The sequence below is a fragment of the Bos grunniens genome, chromosome 11 (genome assembly GCF_055505025.1).
Source record: "Bos grunniens cultivar Pamir isolate PY7600 chromosome 11, Bosgru_T2T1.0, whole genome shotgun sequence".
Taxonomy (NCBI): domain Eukaryota; kingdom Metazoa; phylum Chordata; class Mammalia; order Artiodactyla; family Bovidae; genus Bos; species Bos grunniens.
Genome location: NC_141175.1, coordinates 71,372,527 through 71,394,815, shown reverse-complemented (window position 1 = coordinate 71,394,815; position 22,289 = coordinate 71,372,527). Strand labels below are relative to the sequence as shown.

Here is a 22,289-nt window from a genome sequence, read left to right as displayed (position 1 = left end):
CTGGGTGACAGTATACTGCCTTGACATACTCCTTTCCCAATTTTGTACAGTCTGTTATTCCATGTCTGATTCCAAATGTTGCCTCAGATTTCTCAGGAGACAGGTAAGGTGGGCTAGTACTCCCATCTCCAAAAATTTTGCCCAGTTCATCATGATCCACACAAAGGCTTTACTGTAGTCAATGAAGCAGATGTTTTTCTGGAATTCTGCTTTTTCTATGATCCAATGGATGTTGGCAATCTGATCTCTGGTTCCTCTGCCTTTTCTAAATCCAGCTTGAACATCTGGAAGCTCACAGTTCACGTATTGTTGAAGACTGGTTTGGAGAATTTTGAGCATTACTTTACTACCATGTGAGATGAGTGCAACTGTGCAGCACTGTGAACATTCTTTGGCATTGCCTTTGAGATTGGAATGAAAACTGACCTTTACCAGTCTGTGGCCACTGCAGAGTCTTCTAAATTTGCTGGCATATTGAGTGCAGCACTTTAACACATTGTCTTTTAGGATCTGAAATACCTCAGCTGGAATTCCATCATATCCACTAGCTTTGTTCATAGTAATGTTTCTTAAGGCCCACTTGATTTCACATTCCAGGATGTCTGGCTCTAGCTGAGTGATCATACCATCGTGGTTATCTGGTTCATTAAAATCTTTTTTGTACAGTTCTGTGTATTCTTGCCACCTCTTCTTAATATCTTTTGCTTCTGTTAGGTCCATACCATTTCTGTCCTTTATTGAGCCCATTTTTGCATGAAATGTTCCCTTGGTATCTCTAATTTTCTTGAAGACATCTCTAGTCTTTCCCATTCTATTTTTTCCTCTATCTCTTTGCACTGATTACTGAGAAATCTTTATCTCTCCTTGCTATTCTTTACAACTCTGCATTCAGATGGATATCTCTTTCCTTTTCTCCTTTGCCTTTCACTATTCTTCTTCCCTTAGCTATTCGTAAGGCCTCCTCAGACAACCATTTTGCCTTTCTGCATTTCTTTTTCTTGGGGATGGTTTTGATCACCATCTCCTGTACAGTGTTACAAACCTCAGTCCACAGTTCTTCAGGCACTCTATCTAATCCCTTGAATCTATTTGTCACTTCCACTGTATAATCATAAGGGATTTGATGTAGGTCATATGTGGATGGTCTCTCCACATATGAGGTTTTCTCTACATAGGGGGTTTTCTCTACTTTCTTCAATTTAAGTCTGAATTTGGCAATGAGTTCATGATCTGAGCTACAGTCAGCTCCTGGTCTCATTTTTGCTGACTGCATAGAGCTTCTCCATCTTTGGCTGCAAAGAAAATAATCAATCTGATTTTGGTATTGACTTTCTGGGGATGTCTATGTGTAGAGTCATTGCTTATGTTGTGGGAAGAGGATGTTTGCTATGACCAGTGAGTTCTCTTGGCAAAACTCTGCTACCCTTTATCCTGCTTCATTCATTGTGTACTCCAAGGCCAAATTTGCCTGTCACTCTGGGTATCTCTTGACTTCCTACTTTTGCATTTCAGTCCCCTATGATGAAAAGGACATCTTTTTTGGGTGTTAGTTCTTTCTAGGTCTTGTAGGTATTCATAGAACCATTCAACTTCACCTTCTTCAGCATTAGTGGTTAGGGCATAAACTTAGATTATTGTGATACTGAGTGGTCTGCCTTGGAAATGAAGAGATCATTCTGTCATTTTTGAGGATGCACCCAAGTACTGCATTTCAGACTCTTTTGTTGACTTTGAGGGCTACACCATTTCTTCTAAGGGATTCTTGCCCACAATAGTAGATATAATGGTCATCTGAATTAAATTCATTCATTCTGGTCCATTTTAGTTCACTGGTTCTAAAATGTTGATGTTCACTCTTCCCATATCCTGTTTGACCACTTCCAATTTATCCTGATTCATGGACCTAACATTCCAGGTTTCTATTCAATATTGTTCTTTACAGCATTGGACTTTACTTCCATCGCCAGTCACATCCACAACTGGGCTTTGTTTTCACTTTGGCTCAGCCTCTTCATTCTTTCTGGAGCTATTTCTCCACCCATCTCCAGTAGCATATTGGGAACTTAACAACCTGGGGAGTTAATCTTTTAGTGTCCTATCTTTTTGCCTTTTCATTCTGTTCATGGGGTTCTCAAGGCAAGAATACTGAATTGGTTTGCCATCTCCTTCTCCAGGGGACCATATTTTATCAGAACTCTCCACGATGACCCGTTCATCTTGGGTGGGCCTACAACAGCAAGGCTCATGGTTTCATTGAGTTAGACAAGGCTATGATTCATGTGATCAGTTTGGTTAGTTTTCTGTAATCATGGTTTTCATTCTCATCTGCCCAATGATGGATAAGTGCGAGAGGTTTGTGGAAGCTTCCTGATGGGAGGGACTGGCTGTGTGGGAATCTGGTCTTGCTCTGATGCATGCAGACATGCTCAGTAAACTAATAGAGTTTTGCCAAGAAAATGCACTGGTCATAACAAACACCCTCTTCCAACAACACAAGAGAAGACTCTATACATGGACATCACCAGATGGTCAACACCGAAATCAGATTGATTATATTCTTTGCAGCCAAAGATGGAGAAGCTCTATACAGACAACAGAAACAAGACCGGGAGCTGACTGTGGCTCAGACCATGAACTCCTTATTGCCAAATTCAGACTGAAATTGAAGAAAGTAGGGAAAACCACTAGACCATTCAGGTATGACCTAAATCAAATCCCTTATGATTATACAGTGGAAATGAGAAATAGATTTAAGGGCCTGGATCTGATAGATAAGAGTGCCTGATGAACTATGGACGGAGGTTCATGACATTGTGCAGGAGACAGGGATCAAGACCATCCCCATGGAAAAGAAATGCAAAAAAGCAAAATGGCTGTCTGGGGAGGCCTTACAAATAGCTGTGAAAAGAAGAGAAGTGGAAAGCAAAGGAGAAAAGGAAAGATATAAACATCTGAATGCAGAGTTCCAAAGAACAGCAAGAGGAGATAAGAAAGCCTTCCTCAATGATCAATGCAAAGAAATAGAGGAAAATAACAGAATGGGAAAGACTAGAGATCTCTTCAAGAAAATCAGAGATACCAAAGGAACATTTCATGCAAAGATGGGCTCGATAAAGGACAGAAATGGTATGGACCTAACAGAAGCAGAAGATATTAAGAAGAGATGGCAAGAATACACAGAAGAACTGTACAAAAAAGATCTTCACGACCCAGATAATCATGATGGTGTGATCACTGACCTAGAGCCAGACATCCTGGAACGTGAAGTCAAGTGGGCCTTAGAAAGCATCACTACGAACAAAGCTAGTGGAGGTGACAGAATTCCAGTTGAGCTGTTCCAGGTCCTGAAAGATGATGCTGTGAAAGTGCTGCACTCAATATGCCAGCAAATTGGGAAAACTCAGCAGTGGCCATAGGACTGGAAAAGGTCGGTTTTCATTCCAATCCCAAAGAAAGGCAATGCCAAAGAATGCTCAAACTACCACACAATTGTACTCATCTCACACGCTAGTAAAGTAATGCTCAAAATTCTCCAAGCCAGGCTTCAGCAATATGTGAACCATGAACTTCCTGATGTTCAAGCTGGTTTTCAAAAAGGCAGAGGAACCAGAGATCAAATTGCCAACATCCGCTGGATCATGGAAAAAGCAAGAGAGTTCCAGTAAAACATCTATTTCTGCTTTATTGACTATGCCAAAGCCTTTGACTGTGTGGATCACAATAAACTGTGGAAAATTCTTAAAGAGATGGGAATACCAGACCACCTGATCTGCCTCTTGTGAAATTTGTATGCAGGTCAGGAAGCAACAGTTAGAACTGGACATGGAACAGACTGGTTCCAAATAGGAAAAGGAGTACAACAAGGCTGTATATTGTCACCCTGTCTATTTAACTTATATGCAGCATCATGAGAAATGCTGGACTGGAGAAACACAAGCTGGAATCAAGATTGCCAGGAGAAATATCAATAACCTCAGATATGCATATGACACCACCCTTATGGCAGAAAGTGAAGAGGAACTAAAAAGCCTCTTGATGAAAGTGAAAGTGGAGAGTGAAAAAGTTGGCTTAAAGCTCAACATTCAGAAAACAAAGATCATGGCATCCGGTCCCATCACTTCATGGGAAATAGATGGGGAAACAATGGAAACAGTGTCAGACTTTATTCTTCTGGGCTGCAAAATCACTGCAGATGGTGACTGCAGCCATGAAATTAAAAGACACTTACTCCTTGGAAGGAAAGTTATGACCAACCTAGATAGCAGATTCAAAAGCAGAGACATTACTTTGCCAACAAAGGTTCATCTAGTAAGGCTATGGTTTTTCCTGTGGTCATGTATGGATGTGAGAGTTGGACTGTGAAGAAGGATGAGCACCGAAGAATCGATGCTTTTGAACTGTGGTGTTGGAGAAGACTCTTGAGAGTCCCTTGGACTGCAAGGAGATCCAACCAGTCCATTCTGAAGGAGATCAACCCTGGGATTTCTTTGGAAGGAATGATGCTAAAGCTGAAACTCCAGTACTTTGGCCACCTCATGTGAAGAGTTGATTCATTGGAAAAGACTCTGATGCTGATGCTGGGAGGGATTGGGGGCAGGAGGAGAAGGGGACGACAGAGGATGAGATGGCTGGATGGCATCACTGACTCGATGGACATGAGTCTGAGTGAACTCCAGGAGTTGGTGATGGACAGGGAGGCCTGGCATGCTGTAATTCTTGGGGTCGCAAAGAGTCGGACATGACTTAGCGACTGATCTGATCTGATGCTCAGTAAATCTTTAATCCAATTTTCTGTTGATGGATGGGGCTGTGTTTGCTCCCAGCATTTGGCCTCAGGCCAAACTATGGTAGAGGTAATGGTGCTATTGGCGGCCTCCTTCGAAAGGACTTATGCCAGCATGCTGTGGCTCCAGGACTGTTGTATTCAGTGCCTCAGCCCTACAGCAGGCCACAGTCTAACCATGCTTTGGACAGAGACTCCTGAACACTAACAGACAAGCCTGGCTCAATCTCTTTTGGGGTTACTGCTCCTTTCTCCTGGGTCATGATGTGCCCAAGATTTTCTTTGTGCCCTCCAACATTCTGTTTCCCCAGTCCTGTGGAAGTTCTGTAATCATATCCCACTGGATCTCAAAGTCAAATTCCCTGGGGGGGTTCTCAGTTCCTTTGCCAGATCCCCAGGTTTGGAAACCTGTTGCAGGCCCTATAACTTTCCCAACAATGTGAGAACTTTGGTATAATTGTTTTCCAGTTTGCGGGTACTCTGCTCAGTGGCTCTATGGTGAGATAATGGTGACGTCCTCCAAGAGGACTGATGCCACATGCCACGCCTGTTCTGGTCTGTTGCACCCAGAGCCCCTATCCCAGTGGCAGACCACTGCTGACCTGTGCCTCTGCAGGAGACACTCAAACACTCAAAGGCAGGTCTGGCTCAGTCTCATGGGATCCTTGGTTCCTGGTGCACACAAGGTTTTGTTTTGCTATCTGCAATAACATAGATGGACCTGGACTGTATTATGCTTAGTGAAGTCAAATACTGTATGTTATCACTTATATGCAGAATCTAAAAAAATGAAATGAATGAATATAACAGAAAGACGTACAGATACAGTGAATAAACCACTACTGAGCAAACTAGTGGTTACAGATTGGAAGAGGGAAGAGGAGAAGGGCATGATAGTGGTAGGGGATAAAAAGGTACAAACTACTATGTATAAAATAAGTTACAAAGTTAATTATTATTTTAGCTGCTAAATTTGAGGCAATTTATTACACAGGAATATATAACTAAGACAAGAAAAAACCAGAGAATATGTTAAATGACAGTATGAGTAAGCAATCAGCAAAATGTCAACCATGGGAAACTCTGTAAGAAAACAACCTAGTATTTTCAACCAAAAAATTTCAAAGAAAAAAATCACATCACAGTGATATTTTTGGATCTGGATTTAAGAAAACCATTTAAAAAGCTATCAATCAATTAAAAACATGCAAATACTAACTGGATATTTGATATTAAGAAATTATTCATTTTTAAGTTGGTATAATGATGGTATTATCATTATGCTTTTTAGAAGGGAATCTGACTTCTAAGGATATATACTAATATATTTACCAATGTTATGTCTGCAATTCATTTCAAAATGGATATGGAAGAAAGGGAACTGGTGGGGGAAAGCAAAGAGTGGCCATGAGGTGATAATTATGAAAGCTGGGTGATGGGAACATGGAAGCTCATTATATACTTATTTTTTTCATATGCTTTGAACTTTTCATAATAAATAAAAAGGTGTGCACTTACAGCAGCACACATAAACAAACATGACACTAAGACATTCAAGAGTGGGCTGAATAAAATGAAGTAATTATAAGCTAGATGACCATAAGGATTTGAATGTTTTATTGTCTAAAATAAATAATTTTGACGTGTCAAAATCTAAATTTAGATTGCATGTTACTAACGAATGCATCTATTTATGGAACTACTCTGGCAGGCAATTGATATCTTTGGCACATATTACTTGATCCAATATTCCAAAATAACCTCAAAAGTATTAAGACTTCTGTTTAATGGTTTGATTCAAATCATAGTCATATTTAGAGACCAGACAGACTTTCTTCTTCACCTATTCCATCATATTAGAAAAAGAGTGGTAATTAGCACCTTATAATGACTCATGATAAGACTTTTATCATCCACATAGAAAAGTAGTGAAGAGAAGGTTATGCTAACCATTTGATGGTAAAAGAGACATAAACAGATGCTATTCACAAGTCACAGTGCGCCAATGGCAATTACCACCTGTTCTGCTTTATCTATTAGTGATATGCATGAGAAAGAAGCCAAGAGACAGAAAAATCATGCAGACACTAATTTTTACTGCAACAATGGTATTTCAAATTCCATCCTTAAAAACACACTGTACATAGTTATAACAGAGTACTGCAAAGGCTATGCAATCACATAACTATCCTGGGCTGGACCAGATGACTAGCACAGTTCACAAAGCTCTCACCTCCATTCTTTTTCTTCTCACACAAAGAGGAAAGGGTTGTTTGCTTTATGCAGCTGTCTTAAGAAAGAAATCAAGTCAGAAATGCCTCATTATTTTTCTTTCCTACCAACTCAGAATTTGTAATAAGTCATGGCTTGAGCCTGGCTACAGGTATCAGTAACAATATAGAAAAAGGTACAAAATGGTAAAGGTGAGACTGATTTTAACTATGAAAAAACAAAAACTGTCCTCAAAGTTTTATACAGATTTTTATAAATGTAAGGGAAAGAAAATATTACAACATACAATAGAAATACTAAGTTTGGATTATAGGACTACAGCTCCATCTCCCTTCTTCCCTTTTCTTCCTGAGTTTTAATAATTTTTTCCTTTTAAAATGCAACAGTTAAAATGCTATTATTCTTATGGCTATTTGAGAAATTTTAAAAGACACATTAGCAAAGGGACAGGTTAACAGATACCCTTTACTCAAAATGTTTTATTCACTAAAGCAACTGCAGAAAATACGTACTTAAAATCTGTGCCTGAAGTATGTTTCTATAAAAAATATAATTCAGACTGGCTTCCTCTCAGTGTAAACACTGACATGTCGTTACAAACAAGGCCATACATACATTTTCCTACCAACATGTAACAAAAATACTAAGCATAATCAGTTCCCTGTCTCATGAAAGCCACAGGTTTTTATTAACTCCAACAAAAAAGAAAACAAGTTTACTTATTTCCAGGTATTATGATTCAATGACCACTTGTCATTTAATTAACAACAATAATAATATACAGATGAATAGTAGCCTCAAAAAGAAACGAGGCTTTCTCTTCCGTCTCTAAATGGAGCCTCTTCCATCTCTAAATGCAAGAGAAAGCAAAACAAAAAAACTCCAAAGTTGCACACAGGAATATTAAATTTTCCTTAGATGTTTTATTAAAAAATGAAAAAGGATAAAGAGAAAAATACCAAGCATGTTCATATACTATTATGACAGTCTCTAAGCCTTCAAGCATGGGCCCTATTTACCTGAAGTCATAAACACCACTTTCTAGGGAGAATATGTAGGTGTAAACTCAGACATCTGGTATTAGCTCTATATAGCTCTAGTTCACTGTACTTAGCACTCCTTTCCTGATGCAGGGACACTCACTCTAGTTTATCTTTCAAATAAGTATCCAGGTCACACAGAGTAATGGATATTGCATTTACTGGTTTGGACTCTCACTTACACATAATCTTGACACCTCAGTTATGTGGCTGCTTGGGGTAAGAGCGAAAGGAGGAGGCAAGTGCTCTGGCACAGGAAATTCAGGGGAATTAATAGTACCAAAGGGTCAAAGATAAAGTTTTAGAGATCCCTTTGGGTTAGAGATCCTTTTTAAATTGAGTATTTGGATAAGCGAGCAGGGTGAGGTTCCATTTACTTTAATTGAAGATGAACCAATGAAAATGGAAGCCAGTGTGACATTTTACTGGTTATTCTAAGAGTTAGATCTAAAACACTCAATCACACAACTGAAAATGGCTATATTGCTAGAAACTTGACACTAGCCTTTTACCTAACCATTCACATCATTTAAAATCTTTCCACAACAGTACTATAGACCTGCTAGTACTAAGATAATAATCAAACTGAAAGTGCTTCTTCAAACAAATATTTCTATGACCAAACAAGAAATATAATTAGGCGAATATACCTCCAACAATATAGTTGTTGCTGTTCAGTTGCTAAGTAGTGTCTGACTCTTGGCAACCGCATGGACTGCAGCATGCCAGGCTCCTCTGTCCTCCACTATTATCTCCTGGAGCGTGCTCAAATTCATATCCATTGACTCAGTGACGCTATCTAACCATCTCATCCTCGCCGACTCCCCTCTCCTGCTGCCTACAATCCTTCCTAGCATCAGGGTCTTCCGATGAGTCAGCTCATCCCATCAGGTGACCACCGTATTGAAGCTTCAGCCTTAGCTAAAGTCCTTCCAATGAATATTCAGGGTTGACTTCCTTTAGAATTGACTGGTTTGACCTCTCTGCTGTCCAAAGCCTTCAAGAGTTTTCTCCAGCACCACAGTTCAAAAGCACCAATTCTTTGGCACTCAGCCTTCTTGATGGTCCAACTCTCACATCCATATATGACTACTGGAAAAACCACAGCTTTGACTATGTGAATCTCGGTCAGCACAGCGATGTCTCTGCTTTTTAATATGCTGTCTAGGTTTCTCATAGCTTTCCTTCCAAGGAGCAAGGATCTTTTAATTTCAGGGCTGTAGTCACTGTCTGCAGTGATTTTTGAAGCCCAAGGAAAGAAAATATGTCCCTGCTCCCACTTTTTCACCTTCTATTTTCCATGAAGTGACGGAACCCGATGTCATGATCTTAATTTTTTAAATGTTGAGTTTCAAGCTAGCTTCTTCACTCTCCTCTTTCACCCTCATCCAGAAGCTCTTTAGTTCCTCTTTGCTATGCTGTGCTTAGTCGCTCAGTCATGTCCCACTCTTTGCAACCCCACAGACTGTAGCTCGTCATGCTCCAATGTCCATGGGGATTCTGCAGGCAAGAATACTGGAGTGGGTTGCCATGCCCTCCTCCAAAGGATTTTCCCAACCCAGGGATCGAACGTAGGTCTCCCACAATGCAGGAGGATTCTTTACCATCTGAACCAACCGAGAAGCCCTAGTTCCTCCTTAGTTTTACCATTAGAGTGATACCATCTACATATCCGAGGTTATTGATATTTCACAGCAATCTTAATTCTAGCTTGGGATGCATCCAACTCAACTTTTCACATGATGTACTCTGCATATGAGTTAAATAAGCAGGATGACAATATACAGCCTTGTCATAGTCCTTTCCCAGTTTTGAACCAGTCCATTGTCCCATGTCAAATTCTAACTGTGCTTTTACACCTGCATACAAGTTTCTCAGGAGACAGGTTAGGTGGTCTAGTACTCCCATCTCTTTAAGAACTTTCCAGTTTGTTGTGATCCACTTGGGCTTCCCTTGTGGCTCAGCTAGTAAAGAATCCACCTGCAATGTGGGAGCTTTGAGTTCAATCCCTGGGTTGAGAAGATCCCCTGGAGAAGGGAAAGGCTACCCACTTCAGTATTCTGGCCTAGAGAATTCCACGGACTGTATAGTCCATGGGGTGGCAAGAGTCAGACACAACTGAGCAACTTTCACTTCACTTGAACATTCGTTGGCATTGCCCTTTGGTGGGGCATTGCCCTTCCTTGGGACTGGAATGAAAATTGAACTTTTCCAGTCCTGTGGCCACTGCTGAATTTTCCAAATTTGGTGGCATATTGAGTGCAGCACTTTAACAGCAACATCTTTTAGGATTTGAAAGAGTTCAGCAGGAATTCCATCAGTTCCACTAGCTTTGTCCGAAGTAATGCATCCTAAGGCCCACTTGACATCACACTTCAGGATGTCTGGCTCTAGATAAGTGACCACACCATCTGGTTATCTGAGTCTTTATTATATAGTTCTTCTGTTATTGCCACCTTTTCTTAATCTCTTCTGCCTCTGTTAGGTCCTTACCATTTCTGTCCTTTATCACACCCAACTTTGCATGAAATGTTCCCCGGTATCTCCAATTTTCTTGAAGAGAGCTCTAGTCTTTGCCCATTCAGCAGTTTTCATTTGTTTGCGTTGCTCACTTAATGCAAATGATACAGAATTTTTAAAAAAGAATGTTTTTATCCTGCTCAGCTGACTATGATAGCTACTCCATTTCTTCTAAGGGATTCTTGCCATCAGGAGTAGATATGATGGTCATCTGAGTTAAATTCACCCACTACAGTCCATTTTAGCTCACTGATTTCTAAAACATCAATGTTCACTCTTGCCATCTCCTGTTTAACAACTTGCAATTTGCCTTGATTCATGGACCTAACATTCAAAGTTCCTATGCACTATTGCTCTTTATAGCATCAGAGTTTACTTCCATCACCTGTCACATCCACAAATGGGTGTTGTTTTTGCTTTGGCTCCATCTCTTCATTCTTTCTGGGGTTATTTCTCCACTGATCTCCAGTAGCATATTGGGCACCTGCCGACCTGGGGAGTTCATCTTTCAGTGTCATACCTTTTTACCTTTTCATACTGTTCGTGGGGTTCTCAAAGCAAGAATACCGAAGTGGTTTGCCATTCCCTTCTCCGGTGGACCACGTTTTGTCAGAACTCTCCGCCATGACCCATCCATACTGGGTGGTCCTACACGGCATGGCTCATAGTTTCATTGAGCTAGACAAGGCTGTGGTCCATGTGATCAGTTTGGTTAGTTTTCTGTGGTTGTGGCTTTCATTCTGTCCGCCCTCTGATGGAGAAGGATAAAAGGCTATGGAAACTTCCTGATGGGACACACTGTCTTGAGGGAGGAAACTGGGTCTTGTTCTGATGGGCAGGGCCCTGTTCAGTAAATCTTTAATCCAATTTTCTTTGATGGGCAGGGCTGTGTTCCCTCCCTGTTGCTTCTCAGTGTCCAACTCTTTGCAACCCCATGGACTGCAGCACGCCAGGCCTCCCTGTCCATCACCAACTCATGGAGCCTACTCAAGCTCATGTCCACTGAGTCAGTGATACAATCCAACTATCTCATCTTCTGTCATCCCCTTCTCCTCCCGCCCTCAATCTTTCCCAGCATCAGGGTCTTTTCAAATGAGTCAGCTCTTCGCATCAGGTGGCCAAAGTACTGGAGTTTCAGCTTCAACATTAGTCCTTCCAATGAACACCCAGGACTGATCTCCTTTAGGATGGACTGGTTAGATCTCCTTGCAGTCCAAGGGACTCTCAAGAGTCTTCTTCAACACCACAGTTCAAAAGCATCAATTCTTCGGCGCTCAGCTTTCTTTATACTCCAACTCACACATCCATATATGACTACTGGAAAAACCATAGCCTTGACTAGATGCTTTTTAATATGCTGTCTACGTTGGTCATAACTTTCCTTCCAAGGAGTAAGCATCTTTTAATTTCATGGCTGCAGTCACCATGTGCAGTGATTTCAGAGCCCCCAAAAATAGTCTGTCACTGTTTACATATCTATTTGCCATGAATTGATGGGACCAGATGCCATGATCTTAGTTTTCTGAATGTTGAGCTTTAAGCCAACCTTTTCACTCTCCTCTTTCACTTTCATCAATAGGCTCTTTAGTTCTTCTTCACTTTCTGCTATAAGGCTGGTGTCATCTGCATATCTGAGGTTATTAACATTTCTCCAGCAATCTTAATTCTAGCTTGTGTTTCATCCAGGCCAGAGTTTCTCATGATGTACTCTGCAGAGAAATTAAATAAGCATGGTGACAATATACAGCCTTCACGTACTCCTTTTCCTATTTGGAACCAGGCTGTTGTTCCATGTCCAATTCTAACTGTTGCTTCCTCAACTGCATACAGATTTCTCAAGAGGCAGGTCAGGTGGTCTGGTATTCCCATCTCTTTCAGAATTTTCCAGTTTATTGTGATCAACACAGTCAAAGGCTTTGGCATAGTCAACAAAGCAGATGTTTTTCTGGAACTCTCTTGCTTTTTCGATGATCCAACAGATGTTGGCAATTTGATCTCTGGTTCCTGTTGCTTGACCTGAGGCCAAACTATGGTGGAAGTAAGGAAGATAATGGCAACTTAAAAAATTCAACATTCAGAAAACTAAGATCATGGCACCTGGTCCCATCAGTTCAGTTCAGTTGCTCAGTCATGTCCAACTCTTTGCGATCCCATGGACTGCAGCATGCCAAGCCTCCCTTGTCCATCACCAACTCCAAGAGTTTACTTAAACTCATGTCCATTGAGTCGATGATGCCATCCAACTGTCTCATCCTCTGTCGTCCCCTTCTTCTCCACCTTCAATCATTCCCAGCATCAGGGTCTTTTCAAATGAGTCAGTTGCAAAGAACACAATCAATATAATTTCATTATTGACCATTTAGAAATGTCCATGTGTAGAGTCATCTCTTGGGTTTCTGGAAAAGGGGTGTTTGCTATTACCAATGTGTTCTCTTGACAAAACTGTTAGCCTTTGCCCTGCTTCACTTTGTACTCCAAGGCCAAACTTGCCTGTTATTCAGTTATCTCTTGACTTCCTACTTTTGCATTCCAACCCCCTTTGATGAAAAGGGCATCTTTTTTGGGTATTAGTTCTAGAATGTGTTGTAGGTCCTCACAGAACTGGTCAACTTCAGCTTCTTCAGCATTAGTGGTTGGGGCATAGACTTGGATTACTTTGATGCTGAATGGTTTGCCTTGGAAACAAACTGAGATCATTCCGTCATTTTTGAGGCTACACCCAAGTACTGCATTTCAGGCTCTTCCATTGACCATGAGGGCTACTCCATTTCTTCTAAGAGATTCTTGCCCACAGTAGTCTAAATTAAACTCACCCATTTCCATCCATCTTAGTTCACTGATCCCTAAGATATTGATGTTCGATCTTGCCATTTCCTGCTTGACCATGTCTAATTTACTTTGATTCATTCCAGGTTCCTTTGCAATATTCTTCTTTACAGCACTGGACTTTACTTTCACCATCAGACAGATCCACAATTGAAAGTTGTTTTCACTTTGGCCCCGTTGCTACATTCTTTCTGGAGCTATTTGAAATTGCCCTCCACTCTTCCCCCAAGAGCATACTAGACACGTTCTGACCTGAGGGGCCTTATCTTCCAGTATCACACATCTTTTTGCCTTTTTATACTGTTCATGAGGTTCTCCAGGCAGGAACACTGGAGTGGATTGCCATTCTCTCCTCCGGCGGATCACATTTTGTCAGAATTCTTCACTATGACCCATCTATTTTGGGTGGTCCTACATAGCATGGCTCATAGCCTCATTGAGTTACAAAAGCCCCTTCACCAAGACAAGGCTGTGATCCATGAAGGTCTCCAAGAATAAAGAGGAGCATAAAAAATGAAAGACAAACTTTTAGACAGATTTTTTCGACTTCTTTCTAGACCTCATGCTGATGGAACCAAGTCCACTGTTTCAGAAGACACAGTTATTTACACTCTTATCACAGTTATTATTTATAAGCTTTTGAGGCCCAACACAATTATAGTAGAATTTTAGAATAACCAATCAAAAATACTCAGAGGTCTTGAAACTGTACCTGAGACTATACCTGAAGATCTATGAAGTATTACAATTTTCATACAGGTTTACAGATAAACTTAGGTGAGAACAGATCCAAAGTTTGAGATATCAACTGATCATGTAACATATTATCAATGTCACAAGTGGTCATGGGACATGGAGGTAGGTAACTGATCTGGGATGCAGAAAGCTGCATATCAAGACACTTGCTACATGGGCAAAAGGGAGAGGGAAACAAAGAAATGATGTACAATGACTATTATTATACATGATAACATAAATGAATTGGAAAATGCACACAAAAGTAGGAGGAAACTGAAGAGGGCATAGTGGATGATTCCAGGAAAAACAGATTGTTGGTGCTAAACCCCAGAAGAGTGGTTACCTTTCTGGCAAGAACACAGAGACTAAAAGGGCCACAAAAGGAATTTCTAGCATGCTAATAATGTTCTGTTTCTTGAACTGCATACTGATTGCACAGACATTTTCATTTTGTAAAAATATAGTAGACCCTTCAACATGTTTGAGCTGGTGCAGGTTTACTTATACACAGACTTTTTTCAACAGTGACACTACAATACTACACAATCTGCAATCCAAACTACCATACTTGATTAGATCCATAATTGAATTCAGAGATATAGACAGCTGACTGCAAGTCATAAGCAGATTTTCAACTCTGTAGAGGGTAGGAGTCCATTAACTCCCATGTTGTTCAAGGGTCAGTTTGTATACTTATGATATGTATACTTTTCTTATATGTGTTAAATGTCAATAAAAAGTTTACTTAAGAAAATGTGATGTCCAGATTACCATTATTATATGAAATCATCACAGAAAGATGTCCTATGACAGGAATGTTGAGCAGGAAATGCACTTAAGGGACAACATCAAATCAATGCAGGATAAACTCTTGACAACTGTTATTAAAACCAATTTGTGTCCTGCTCTGATACTATGTACCACCATTAGAAAACCACTGTATGGAGTTCTTCATCAGGCTCACTGAGACTTTAAGAATACTAAAGCACCATGGTACATGTAGGGCAGAGCTTCAAGTTCACACTACCTGGATATATCATTTTGATCAGAAGTTGTTAGTGTAATTTACTTACTTTTAGATACTTCTGGATTGGATTTCTTACTGAGTCCTTGCTATTAGTCATAAAAATAATATTTATGTATTATAAAATAGCCTAAAAGAAAGATATTGCATACAATAAATAAAATCATTTATACTTTAAATACTAAGGGTCTTAATGTATCTGAAATATTTTTAAGTTTTTAAGAATAAGAGCTCAATGATAAGTTATGAACAGTTGAATTTATTACATATTTAAACATACACAAAAACATATGAAAAGATTTCACCCAAAAACCATGAAAAGATTCAAGATAAACATTCTATGTACACTGGACCCTAACAAAAAACTGATTATGTTAAAAGCAGAGACTATTAGGGTTTAAAAAAAATAAAGATACAGACATTTAAAAAATACTACATAGTACACACTTTTTTTTTAGAATTTACTATTAGAATTTCCACCTCTTTCTTCCCTATACACCCTTATTTCTGCATGTATACCCACTTCAAACTCTATTTCCACCCCACAGGCAGCAACTGCAGTTCCAATCTAAGCTGAATTTAGTTATCCTTCTGGACCTTAATGTCTCCATCATTTGGTATGCCATCATCACTGCTTTTATCAAATAGCAAAAGTCTATCAGAGATGAATCTGACTGACCTACTCCCATCTATCTTAAGTCACAGAATCCAAATAGGATAGAATACTTGCCTTCCCTTGGACCCCATCTCTAGTTGTCTAACATGACAGTATGCTTTCCTAACCTTTCTCTCAAGACAAATGCCCACAGCCTCTTATCATAGCTCACTTGATACAATATTCAGTCCTCTCTGACTCTAGATTCCTAGCAAACAAGTGTAAAACCAATGAGGTAGTATCTCATTAACCTGGTCTCTAAGGTTTAAATTTCATGGACTATTTGATAACGTACCCAGATAGTAAAAAGGAAACACACTATAACATTAACAGAACTAGCAACCACTGCTTCATAAGATTAAAGCTGCCCTCTGATCTGGAGACTGAATGGACCTGCAATGTTTCATCTGATCGTGAGCAACTCAGAAATACATACCTTTCTTTCTTTAAAAAAGATACCACAGAAATGTCTCTCCCAGTCTCCTAATTAATACTAAGTAAATGTGGTAAAATATACATTTATCTCAATATCGATCTAATTTTTTTCAACATGTCTTTGAATTTAAGTCTGTTCTTGCCTTTGCAGAAAGAGGAATCTCTTTTTAGCCAAAAAGAATATCAAAGAACTGGGGGAAAAAAAAAAACAGCAAAATGATTTATTTTCTATAGTCTTTAAAAAAAGAATTCTCCCCTGAGTTTACCTGTGAAAAGCCAATGAATTTCAAATAAATTAAGAGATGAGAACAGAATATAATACAGTTCTTTTATAAACATAAGAGATACTCAACTTCACTGTGTGTATACTTCCAGTGAAGACTTATGCCTTTTCTTCTAAGCTCTAGCCCTAGGTAAACACAGAATCATAGGTGGAAATAGGCCATGTTTAGCACTAGAAGCAGCATTCACAGTTCATTAACAGAATAAAGCGGAAAATGGTTAGGTAAATGAATATTACAACATAAAGAGTACTGATGATAAAACTGCAATAAAGTAACTTACATGATGTTTACAACACTTTTTTTTTTTACCAGGTAGCCTAGTTGTAAATATTTCCATTAAACCACTGCCCTCTAAAGCCTAACCAACCACACAAACAAAAATCATCTTTTGTGACCATAAAATTGTGAAGAATTTGTACTCCATGGCTCCTTATCTTGGTGGTTTTCAGAGTAAGACAAAAACTGTGTTAAGTGGTTTCACTGATTTCTCCATCTTGAAAAACTGCCAGTTCTGGAACTTCATTCATCCTCAAAACCTCTGCATAGAGCAAATAATCATGTAGGCTTCTGGGAAGAGGCAATTGACGGATAAAGCCATCAGACTGTAGGTGTTCTAGTTTTAGATGGGACCAAATTTCCAAACGACAAAGGTGGGTCAGGGATGGAACAGAGGCTGGAGAAACAAACGTAAAAAGAAAGATAAAAATGTTGAACCAGAAAGTATAACAATCCATTAAGGTAAATGCCCTTTTCCCCCCTCACCTCTGTTAGTAAAAACAAGTGGTATGTTACTTAGACTTACTTTTGAAAGATTACTTGAGCCAAGATGACCAAAATAAACTCCATTTATTTATTCATTTTACAACTTTCCTGGTTCTTCTTCCTCCAATTTCTGGCCACACATTCCAAAGTCAATACCCAGCACCATATAGAATTAATGTTCAAATTCTAAGTATCTGGCAATACCAGCTGGGACTTAAGAAATGGGTGATCTAACTTTAGAAACGATAGAAGGGCACAGTAGCAAACGTTACTTCCCACTCACTCTCGCTGCAAATGGTCTCCAGACGGACCACATCAAGTGAATAAATATGTAGCTTATATTCGTTTTGCTCTTTTTATCCATGATATAGAATGAAATTATAAAATTGATAGAGAAAAGGAACCTTTACTGAAAGCCTACTATGCCATATGCCCGTACACATTCTATTTTTATCTTCCTTTACTGTGAGGTACATATTCGCATGCTCTCATAGAGACAAGAGAACAAGAGATTTAAGTAACTTTTCAAAGGCCAAACATCTAATACATGGTAGACCAGGATTCAAACTCAAATGCATATGACCCCAAAACATGCATGTATATGTATACATGCTAAAACCCCTGCTGCTAAAAGCTAATAACCAATTAAAAGGATAACCCACATATGCTTAATTAAGAATCACATGACAGTGGTTTTACTAAGATGAAAAGTGTTAACTAAAGAAGTTAATGTTCATGAAAACTAGGCGTACTAAAAACAGATACTGGTTTTATGTGAATTAAACCTAATGCCTTTGTAAGTGCAAGAAATCTTTTATAAATCCCTGTGAAATGAACCAAAGATTACCAGGCCCGGATCAGAGCAGCAAAGACAAGTACAATCAATAGCCCAACTGATATCAGACCTACTGGTCTGACTTCAAGTCTAGGGTTCTTTAATAATAGCCCACAGGGCCTGAGACATGCTAGTTCTCTGCCATCAGTAATATCTTCCAAACCACTGAAGTTAGTCCATCATCTTAGATTTTAGTTTAAGCTTACTGGTTTAAGTTTAGTTCATTCAGAATTTGGATAACTCAAGTCATAGTGTTTCAAAATGCCAAATTAGAAAAGCAACAGAGTTATCTTATTTTGTAAATAAAACCAAAGTCTAAGAAGAGTATTCCCTTAAAGCATGAGTCACATAGATTCCCCAGTATAAAAATAAGACTACAGCAACAATATAGAGAACATTTACTTCCACTGTTTCCATATTTAATACTCTTTAAAATTTTCTGCTTATCTGTAAACTTAAAGGAAGAATCAGTCTCACTTCTAAGATAAGAAAACATAGATAAGGGGAACACTGGAGTGATCAGCAGGAAACCACATGGAAACCAAGCTCAAACTGCAAACCCCAACAGTTTTCCAAAGGAGTAGTAAGTAGGGTTCAACTTCAACAAGTAGGTGGTCCATGTTCAACTGTTACACATAAGGAAGCCCTCTCTTCCTCTGAGATCATGAACAATAGTTGGCCCTAATGTCACTGGATATGCACAAATGTAATAAAAGTTTCAGAAATGAGCACAACTGATTCTTGGTAAGCACCCACAGCTCGGCTGGTACAGACAAAATGTCCTAAGCACTGCAAACACTGATTATGCCATGGGCACAGCCAGAAGGAACTGACAGAGAATGTGGTAAGACTACAGAGCACGTGAGTTAAAGTGAGACTGTTTAAGATAATTTCTACTCATATTATATTACAGTTTAGTATGCACCTGGTTAAACTGAAACCTTTCTTTCTGCACATTCTTGTTAATGTAGATAGCTATTAAAAATCCAAAAGGAAGATAAAGGATGGCTGTGCAACCTGGAGGAGAGCGGCTGGCTCAGAGCTAAGGAATCCTTAATATTTCTCCAGCTTCATCAATTTGACAGACTACACTGACTTACAAACTCCTCAGTCTGACCAGGGAGTGTGCCTCTAGCTGTCCCACAGTCTCCTGTAGTGCAGACAAGCCTTTCAGAGCCATCTGACTACATCACAGGAGCCCTATTGCTCTATCTTTTACAACCAAATAAACCATTCATCTGTTTATGCGGATATGTGTGTAGAAAGTTTAATCATCTGTGATCAAGCCAAACTGGACCAGTACACATTTATTAGGGACTTTCCTGCTGGCTCAGATGGTAAAGAATCTGCCTACAATGCAGGAGATCCAGGTTCCATCCCTGGGTTGGGAAGATCCCCTGGAGAAGGGAATGGCTACCCACTCCAGTATTCTTGCCTAGAGAAGTCCATGGACAGGAGCCTGGTGGGCTACAATTCATGGGGTCACAAAGAGTTGGACACGACTAAGTACTAACATTTTCACACTTACACATTTATTATGGGAAGCTTATATGACTTGCCCATGTTGACATTGTACAGAAACAACAGAGCTGATACCAGATTCAAATGATTGCACCCCATGTCTAGGGTTTTCTAAACTGGTGATCAGTTCAGTTCAGTTCAGTTCAGTTGCTCAATCGTGTCCGACTCTTTGCGACCCCATGAATCACAGCACGCCAGACCTCCCTGTCTGTCCATCACCAGCTCCTGAACTTCACTCAAACTCATGTCCATCAAATTGGTGATGCCATCCAGCCATCTCATCCTCTGTTGTCCCCTTCTCCTCCTGCCCCCAATCCGTCCCAGCATCAGAGTCTTTTCCAATGAGTCAACTCTTCGCATGAGGTGGCCAAAGTACTGGCTGAAACTCAGCTTCAGCATCACTCCTTCCAAAGAAATCCCAGGGCTGATCTCCTTTAGAATGGACTGGTTGATCTCCTTGCAGTCCAAGGGACTCTCTAGAGTCTTCTCCAACACCACAGTTCAAAAGCATCAGTTCTTCAGCACTCGGCTTTCTTCACAGTCCAACTCTCACATCCATACATGACTACTGGAAAAACCATAGCCTTGACTAGATGGAAGTTTGCTGGCAAAGTAACGTCTCTGCTTTTGAATATGCTATCTAGGTTGGTCATAACTTTCCTTCCCAAATAATTCTCTTAACTTAATCTTCTAAACCACTGAAACTATTATAAATATCAAGAGATCTTTCCATTTAATAATTTTAAAAAGGAAAGAGTATAGTTACTCCAGTTACTGATTCTACTCTTAATGCACTATTTTGATTTTCCTCTTGTGAGCACAATAGATCACTGGCCTGATGAACAGTTAAAGGTAAGAACTATATTCATTTTAACATAGACAATAATATATTCATCAGTGCCATCTTAGTTTAATATGCCAGTGAATACTAAGGGAATTGTATAATCATATATGTAATATTTCAAGGCATGCAGAATTCCTATGAAAGTTTTAGTGATGCATAGTATTTCCAGATGTGTTGCCACTAGAGTGAGAGAAGATCAAGACAAGCCTTGAATTTATAATATGGAAAAGCCCAGAAATTGTATGTAAAACATAACTTTCATAAAAACCTGTTAAAATCAGATTTGTTAAATAAATCTCTCTTTTCCAACATTATGGCACTGATCATAGTCTAGAAAATGATGTATAAAACCACACTATATTTGGGTCACTTTTCTGACCCAATCATTTTCAAGTTAATATGTTAAACCCAGTTTACTTCCAGATCTATGAGCAGACAAGCAACCTTTACCTATTCATTTCTACATAGAAGTTTTCAATTTTGTTAACTTTGTCGTATGTACAAACAACAATCAAAATAGAAGGCCACATATTATATGAAATTGTAGTAAAATTAAAATGATCAAAATAAACTCCAAAATTCTTAATTAAATTATTATGCTTGTTAATGCCAAGTTTACTATAGTACAGCAATACATATACACCATACAAACCCATTACCTATATTTTCCAGAACCATTTCATCACTAGCCTGCCCTCATGCCAATATTCAAATGATGTATCTGCCTTGACTTTATTTCTATGGTTCCTCTGCAGGGTTTTCCACATCAAATGCATTCATCTAACTTCTGGGCCATCTACTACAATGTGTATTTTCATCACTAATATAATGTCTTTATGGTTCCATCCTTTTGTTCTCAGTCTTCCTTAACTTACTTGTACAGTCTCTCTCTCTCTTCCACTTACTACAACTAAAAACTTAAACAAATATAAAAAGAAACTACCTAAAGATGCTGGAGTATAAATAAGAGATAGATTAGGACAGGAAATGAAAACTTAAAGAATGACAAGCAGAACAGCAATGAATAGAATGAATGGAAAGGGCACCACCCAGTAACAAGCCCTGAGCTGGAGTTGTGAAGCAAAAGTGAAAGTCACTCAATTGTGTCCAACTCTTTGTGACCCCATGGACTGTACAGTCCAAGGAATTTTCCAGACAAGAATACTGGAGTGGGTAGCCTTTCCTTCTACAGGGGACATTCCCAACCCAGGAATCAAACCCAGGTATACCGCATTGCAGACGGATTCTTTACCAATTGAGCCACAAGGGAAGCCCCAAAATACTGCAGTGAGTAGCCTATCCCTTCTCCAGCAGATATTCCCAACCCAGGAATCAAACTGGGGTCTCCTGCACTGCAGGAAGATTCTTTACCAACTGAGCTATCAGGGAAGCTGAGCTGGAGTTGAGGAGTCATTATTAACCAGTTGTGTGACTTTCAACAAGTCATTTAAGTGCTTCAACCTTCAGCTCCTCTTCTATGAAATGGGCATAATGTCTCATCTATACTATGAACATAATTGACACCTCTCCGAATCAAAAAATTGTAAACTGTACAATATATCATACAAATCCTAAGCATCTTCTAATCTAGTGAAATTGAAATGTTTTGGCTACACACTCAATTAGTGAAAAGTCTTTTGAGTACTTAACTCCAATGTGTGGATATTTCAGTTCAGTTCAGTTGCTCAGTCGTGTCCAACTCACTGCAACCCCACAGACTGCAGCATACCAGGCATCCCTGTCCATTACCAACTCCCGAAGTTTACTCAAACTCATGTCCACTGAGTCAG

At 39.4% G+C, this 22,289-nt stretch overlaps 1 protein-coding gene across 10 annotated transcripts in view; it reads right to left on the bottom strand.

Moving 5' to 3' along the window:
* Nucleotides 1-15,402: 15,402 nt before the first annotated feature.
* The window catches only part of ASB3 (ankyrin repeat and SOCS box containing 3), a 113,424-nt gene continuing 106,537 nt past the window's right edge, over nucleotides 15,403-22,289 (bottom strand). For all 10 annotated transcript variants that reach the window (XM_086326928.1, XM_086326931.1, XM_086326936.1 and 7 more), the window contains one exon: nucleotides 15,403-17,210. In XM_086326928.1, coding sequence (XP_086183054.1) covers nucleotides 17,005-17,210 — 206 coding nt within the window. In that variant the 3' untranslated portion in view covers nucleotides 15,403-17,004. The remainder of the gene's footprint in view (nucleotides 17,211-22,289) is intronic.